The sequence below is a fragment of the Notothenia coriiceps genome, unplaced genomic scaffold (genome assembly GCF_000735185.1).
Source record: "Notothenia coriiceps isolate Sejong01 unplaced genomic scaffold, NC01 NC01_scaffold00004485, whole genome shotgun sequence".
NCBI lineage: Eukaryota > Metazoa > Chordata > Actinopteri > Perciformes > Nototheniidae > Notothenia > Notothenia coriiceps.
The window spans coordinates 110,892-117,793 of record NW_011337186.1 but is presented as its reverse complement, the minus strand read 5'-3'; the positions used below and the strand labels follow the sequence as shown (position 1 = coordinate 117,793).

Here is a 6,902-nt window from a genome sequence, read left to right as displayed (position 1 = left end):
AACCTTTTACGTGTAACTTTAGATAAGATCATCTCGGAGTTTGTTGCCTTATAGCTAGTCATCTTTCACGGTACTGTATCCCTGGAAAATTCGCTAAACAACGTGACCGGACATGTAATCACGGTCTCATCAGGTGTTACAATGTTCACAAGGTGGTTTCAATCAATGTCGTCTATAAGACACACCTATGTACTTGAGGGACCGTTTAGTTTGACGTTTATACAAAATGTCAAACGGAGTTGTTTACGTGAAAGTGGTTGATAAGTATACAAAACGTCAGTACACACATAAAGTTAAGGGACACACACAAGTGAGTGTCCACAACCACGACAGCAGAACAGGGTAGGTATTGGAAGGTAGGACCGCGGAGGACATCTATGCTGTCGGGAAAGACGTCTTGTCTGGACCACGTCGGTTACGGGGAAGTCGGACACCAAGATGTGTCGTTTGGTGTCGTCGTCGGTGGTCGTGTGTGTGTGTGGTGTGTCGTCGTGTGTGTGTGTGTGTGTCGTTGTCGTCGTGTGTGTGTGTGTCGTGTGTGTTGGTATTTGGTCGGTGTGTGTGTCGTGTGTCCGTCGTCGTGTGTGTGTGTGTGTGTGTGTAGTGTGTGTGTGTGTGTGTGTCGTAGTAGTCGTAGGATGTGTGTGTCGTGTCGTGGTGTGTGTGTCGGACCGTCGTCGTGCTCGTGTGTGTGTGTCCCTTCTTCACTTCACCCTTTTCTAGAAATCCTAGCTCCGTTTTACGTTCCATTTTTTGCTTTACTACAATAGATTTGGTATGAAGTCAGCGTTCAGGACCACCCTGTCCGTAAACTCTATCGGTGCTAAAAGTTTTGTTACACTGCGCTGACGCTGCGACTACGTAGACGATCCCCCGCCTAAAGGACGCGTCGTCTGCGTCAGTCCCGTCCGTAGGTAGGTAATGTCCTAAGATCTGATTAGGACGAAGAACCACCAAGCTAACAAGGTTGAACTCTACTGCGACATTGCAATAAAAACTGCGAAACTACCACAATACACGAGCATTACCAAAAGGTGAGTTGACAAATACGAGAAATAGATAGCCTTTCTATTGCATAAAAAAACGAGATACCCAGTACTAAGGAATAATTTAGTTACGAGCCAAAGAGGATGGACATATGGAAGGATAAGTCAATCTTTGATTGGGCGTACATGAGCAACAACTGAAGTTTGCTAAATAAAACCGTTTGTCGTCCTCTCCGCCCCCCCCCCCCCGCGCGCCGCGCGCCCGCCGCGCCTCTCTCCGCCGTGCGCTCTCTAACGAGTCGCCTCAATCACGGCTCCGGCCAGCGCACCCCCGTACGAGTACCGGATTAGGTCGTAACGAGACTAATTTGTCGTTAGTCCGAAGACGGTAGAGTGGCCAAGTAGTTTTATTTTTTACTGACTGCAATTTCTTCTTACTAACTTTGATGTGTCACAGCACCTTCCCTTCGCCGGTCCTGTTTCTGAGGCTCGTGGATCTATGTTTCTACCTCTTCCGGCCTGACCTTGAACCGGGTGGTCGTGGTGCGGAGTTCTAATACATGCCTATTCACAACGTTGCCATCGTTCGTCCGACAAGGGGGGTACCAAAAGACCAGTAGAGTACAACCCGACCGTCTATCGTCGTGTAACAGCGTGCAATCCGTGTGACTAATTTGTATACGGGCGAAATGTACCTGGTGTTGGGGTAAGAGAGGGAGACACTTCTTGTAGTCTCCTAAACAGAACCACCGGACGTCCAAATCGTTCTAACCCTTAGGGGTTAAAATTGTACAAGCTCTCTCACTTGCTCACTGTGGCCATGAGAATCACATTGGTTTCTCAAACAGCATCTCTGTATAGTATGTGTATTCACTCTCTGTCCTAAACGGCTTGTTGGAGCTCCTGCCCCCCCCTCCCTGTGAGCCCAGTGGCCGTCTGCGAGACACAGCGAAACCCAGCCCGAACACACACACACACACACACCACCCGCAGCCTGGCTGGGAGTTTGTGTGTGTGCTCACAATCTGAGAAAAGATTGAGTGTGTGTGTGTGAGGAACCTAACGGCTCCGCGGACGTAACGTAACGGCTCCACGGATTGGTCCATTTGGGTATGGGCACGTCACTGTACCCAGGAAGAAAAAGAGAAATGTCCAACGAGGCGTTCTGGGGCAGCATAGACAGGTCTTCTCTGTGTTAGAGTTTTACTCCCTACAGGGTGTACTTTGAGGGTTTTGACTCTGCAGACCGTTTACATGCAGACAAACCTTCATAACACACAAGGGGACGGGTAATAACCGGAAAAGCATGACATGGGACCTTTAATATAAAATACTGAAGTGAAAGACCTTCAAAACTCAAATGTCATCAAGGCAAAAGAAAAAGCCGTGACAGAGAGGCTCTTTCAAGGGCAAACAGTTATTTAGAGATGACCGTCTCGTCATTTGATTTAATGAACGTCTGAGAGCGCTTCTTCTATCTTCTGCAGAGAGCCCAGCAGGAAAGATCCAATTAACCCTAATTATTGTAGCGTTAATGAAAAGCTTAAAGTAGGGTCAACACATTGTCCCTCTGCAGCATCTAACATTCAAGCATATTGAGCTAAATGAGCCACAGTTGTTGGTGTCGATTGAAACTCACAGTATATGCAGTCATAAAGAGACACTGATGGAGCTTGTTATCTTGTTGTTGTGCACACAGCGTGTTTTCACCAACTGTTTGGCTTAAAGCAACAAGTGGCTGCTCAGAAGATGTTGTTTTTCAGTCTGTTTGACCTCTGCACCCGGCACTGCCCTCGGGGAGTGGTTACAGATGGATGGCTTATTGATGACTGGAGCCGTTGCTATATTCTGATGTGCTAGGCTGAGGGAAAATCAAAACGCTGATCAGTAATCACTCCACATTGGCTGAGCTGGTGTCTCAATGTCCCACTTGTTTACTATGATTTGATTATTTTTTGGCAACTGTTTCCACTTCGAATGGCGTGTCGATCAAATCAAATTTTACTGCCGCTCACACTTGTTGCCAAGCGTCATTTTCCATTTGTTTTCCTGCCTGAGCCGTGTTCAGTGACATTTCCTGCTGCATTTAAAAGCAGGGTGGTTGCCATCTCTAATCAGATGGGTGCATATCTTTATGATAATGACGCCTGTGCATGAGCGTGATATTTATCCAGGATGATTACTCGCAGGTGTACATTTCAATTCCTTCCGCTCGTTGCTTGTTAGAGACCATTTTTGTATGTAACCTTGATTAATGACGGCTGTAATATCCCAAGTGTAATCAGCCCTTGATTGGAAGAAAAACAAGCGCGTCCATTTCACGGCCTTCATTTCAGGTCATTGTCATGTTAGGATTTTATAATGTCAATTACACAGATAAATGAAGTCTGTTCAAATTTGTTTAACTTATTAAAATTAACATCTTTACTTGAATTCAGTCAGACGGCAACAAATCAGACAAAGAAATATGTTTAACTGTACAAGTATGCAGTAAATAAGTTTAAATGCCGTTCAGGAATATTTTACTCCTTATAAGTAAACAAAATCATGTACACTTGCAAAATAAACACCCAAACTTGTCAAACTTTTGTCAAGTATAAATCAGAGTGTTTTAGAAAAGACACATTTTATAAATATTTTGAGCAGCACTAACAAAACCCCACTCATCTCCATTGTATAGGGGGGACGCAGGAACCAGACAGATATTACAAAAGCCGGGCAAATGAAAGCGTTGAATCCCCTCATCCGTCAGCACTTACTGAAAATGCAACAGTTCAGCTTTTACCAGGCATCACACTCACAACATGAAACAATTAACTTTAGCCACAGGCTGCAACCACCGAGTGAAAAAAAATAGCACCATGAATAATGAATGAAAACACCCCTTAAATGCTTTGGAAACCAGCGTCGGTTTTAAATGCTGTGGCATGTGGCTCAGGACAAAGAAACATGTTTTTAATGGATTCAGATTCCACTTCAACCCGTCCTCAGTTTACTCCACATGTTTATCAGAGATGTATCGTGTCCTTGTTGGATGCTGCCGTATTTAACAAAGAGGAAACTGGTCAAATTACCTTGGGAAATTTCTTGAAACATTATGTCTGAGTTTTCCTTCAAATTGTGTACCCACATCCTAAATGGTTGCAAAATACAACTTCAATTTATTTTGACTTTGTTTCTGTCAAAACAATTTGACTGTTTGTGCTGCCAGCGGGATAACCAATAAGTCTGAAATTAAATTAAAGAGCCACGCGGGTCAAAAGGTCTTTGACCTCAGAAGAAATATTTAAGAATATATTCAAAAACCTTGAAATGTCAAAATATATTTCACATGGGAAAATACCTGGAGACAGTATCACAATGGAAATATAAGAGTAGCAACTCCCCAACATCTTGCAAGCTGAACGGGTTTATTAATGATATTGGAGTATTTGCTCATTTGTTAATTGAATGTTAATCTATTAAGGTAAATGTCTTTTAAGCAATCCGATTCCATATGTATTTAATATCTCATGAGCACAACAAATTAAAAAGATACAAGACCGTAATGGTTTGCAGGAAGTGAGTGGAAACACCCGTGACACGATCATTGTCCTTTCAAATATCTGCCCGAGGCTATAAGGGTGTGTTCGGCCGTCTGTTCCTTTACCGTCTTCTTCAAATAACACCGACCCCCTGACGCTGAGAGCACTGTGCCTTCGAGAAAAAGGACTCTCGAAAAGGCTGATATTAAAATGTTATGAAGAAATGACGGAAAAGATGTATAATACACAACGGAGCTGATGCCGGAACATTTTCCTGTTCTTTCCCGTTAATAACTGATGTTACGGTTTCAGGATGCTCCTCAGTTACAAACAGGGATTTGTTTACCAAGAATATGTATTTTTCAATACTTGGACTCTATGACGAATAATGCATGTATTTATTTTTATATTTTCTTTTTACATAGAAAACCTGAATGGTAAACTATACAGCTTTGAGACAGAGTATCACGGCACAGGATGGATATCAAGGAGAATCAATGTTCTGCAGGCCTCTTAGTTTAAAAGCCCCGCAGTGAGCCCCTCAAGGCCGAGACGCTTCTTCACCTCACTCTGAACTAACTGAGCAGCAGACCGGCTGACATCTGAGTCCCCAGAGCACCGGGGGAAGAAGAGGAAGAGGAGGAGGAGGAAGAAGAGAAACACGCGGCTGGTAACTCAGTGTCTCTGTTTCTGTCCTCAGCTCTGTTTAACTTAATTCCTGTGGGTCTGAGAGTCGTGGCCATCCAATCAGTGAAGACCGGCCTCTACATCGCCATGAACGGAGAGGGTCACCTCTACTCATCGGTGAGCACGCACACACACACACACACACACACACACACACACACACACACACACACACACACACACACACACACCTGTATCTTGGGTGAAGCTTCTTTCTGGTAAATTATGGGACTTAATTACAAATGGTGTGTTGCTCATCCAGGTCCTGAGTGTTTGGTTTTAATCTGCCGTAATTCTTTCCAGGAGACAAATGGATGTACCAGACAAATCTCCTGGTCATCATTTATAAGACCTTCCTTTATCCACTGGATAAGGACAAAACAATGGCTAACATTGATTAATGAAGGCACGTCTTTTAAACTATGATAAAATATATGAAATCATGGTTTTGTTTGTACCTGTCTTTGCTAAAAGTAGTCTTATAAGAAGACATAGTCTGAAGGATTTCAATTGTTTTACTAATCTATTGGAAAACAGTGTTCCCGTAGCCCAGTGGTTCTCAAAGTGGGGCAAAAAGATAAAAAAAAAAAAAGAAATCATATTTTGAAAAATTATTGATTCGAAAATAATATGATACAGTACTATTACGTCTGGGTCTCTGTGTTTCATTAAAGCTCGACTCTGTGTGTGTGTGGAACGAGCCATTTTGTGTGCGTGCGCGAGCGAGAGAGAGAGAGCGCACCGGTACCGGAGATCGTTGTTGTTAGCTTCTGGTGCTAGCGAGCTATGCTAACGGATATAAGGAGTTTTTTCAACAACAAAGTGGAGGAGAGTCCTCTCCTGTCAGACTGAGAGGCTCAGTGAACTAAAGGACTCTCTCAGTGGGTCTCAAACGTTTTGGTCACCATTAATGTAAACAATTAATTCCGAGGCCCCACGTTTATATGATCATTATAGTTATAAAAAAATAAGAGAATAAACTAAAAACAGGTATGAAATACTATATGACAGTAAAAAAAGAATAAAGTTTAAAAGGGTGATTTGTAAAATATCCATAAAGAAAAAGTAAATCTGTTGACAGTTCTGTTTCAAATGGGTGTTGAGAGATGTATCCATAGATCTCTTCATTTTGCTCTCAAAGTGCACCAGATTGATGCTTTCAACTTCAATATTTAAAAATCTTCCCAGGGGAGCTTGCCCCCGTACCCCTCTATGTGAGGTCCACACACCACCTATAAAAATAGCACTTTACCCCTGCTTACACCTATATGCCATGAGCTGATTATCGAGCCTTCATTGNCCTGTCAGACTGAGAGACTCAGTGAGCTAAAGGACTCTCAGTGTTATCTCAGCGGGTCTCAAACGTTTTGGTCACCATTAATGTAAACAATTATTTCCGAGGCATCGGAAATAATTGTTTACATTAATGGTGACCAAAACGTTTGAGACCCGCTGAGATAACACTGAGAGTCCTTTAGCTCACTGAGTCTCTCAGTCTGACAGGAGAGGACTCTCCTCCACTTTGTTGTTGAAAAAACTCCTTATATCCGTTAGCGTAGCTCGATAGTACCAGAAGCTAACAACAACGATCTCCGGTACCGGTTTGCTCTCTCGCGCACACACACACAAAATGGCTCGTTCCACACACACACAGAGTCGAGCTTTAATGAAACACAGAGACCCAGACGTACTGTATCATATTATT

General features: G+C 43.2%; 1 protein-coding gene across 1 annotated transcript in view; it reads left to right on the top strand.

Moving 5' to 3' along the window:
* The window catches only part of LOC104942354 (phospholipase D1-like), a 15,100-nt gene extending 9,620 nt beyond the window's left edge, over window positions 1–5,480 (top strand). The window contains exons 14-15 of the mRNA XM_010767568.1: window positions 5,211–5,314; window positions 5,460–5,480. Of these exons, the coding sequence (XP_010765870.1) occupies window positions 5,211–5,314; window positions 5,460–5,480 (125 nt within the window). The remainder of the gene's footprint in view (window positions 1–5,210; window positions 5,315–5,459) is intronic.
* Window positions 5,481–6,902: the final 1,422 nt, after the last annotated feature.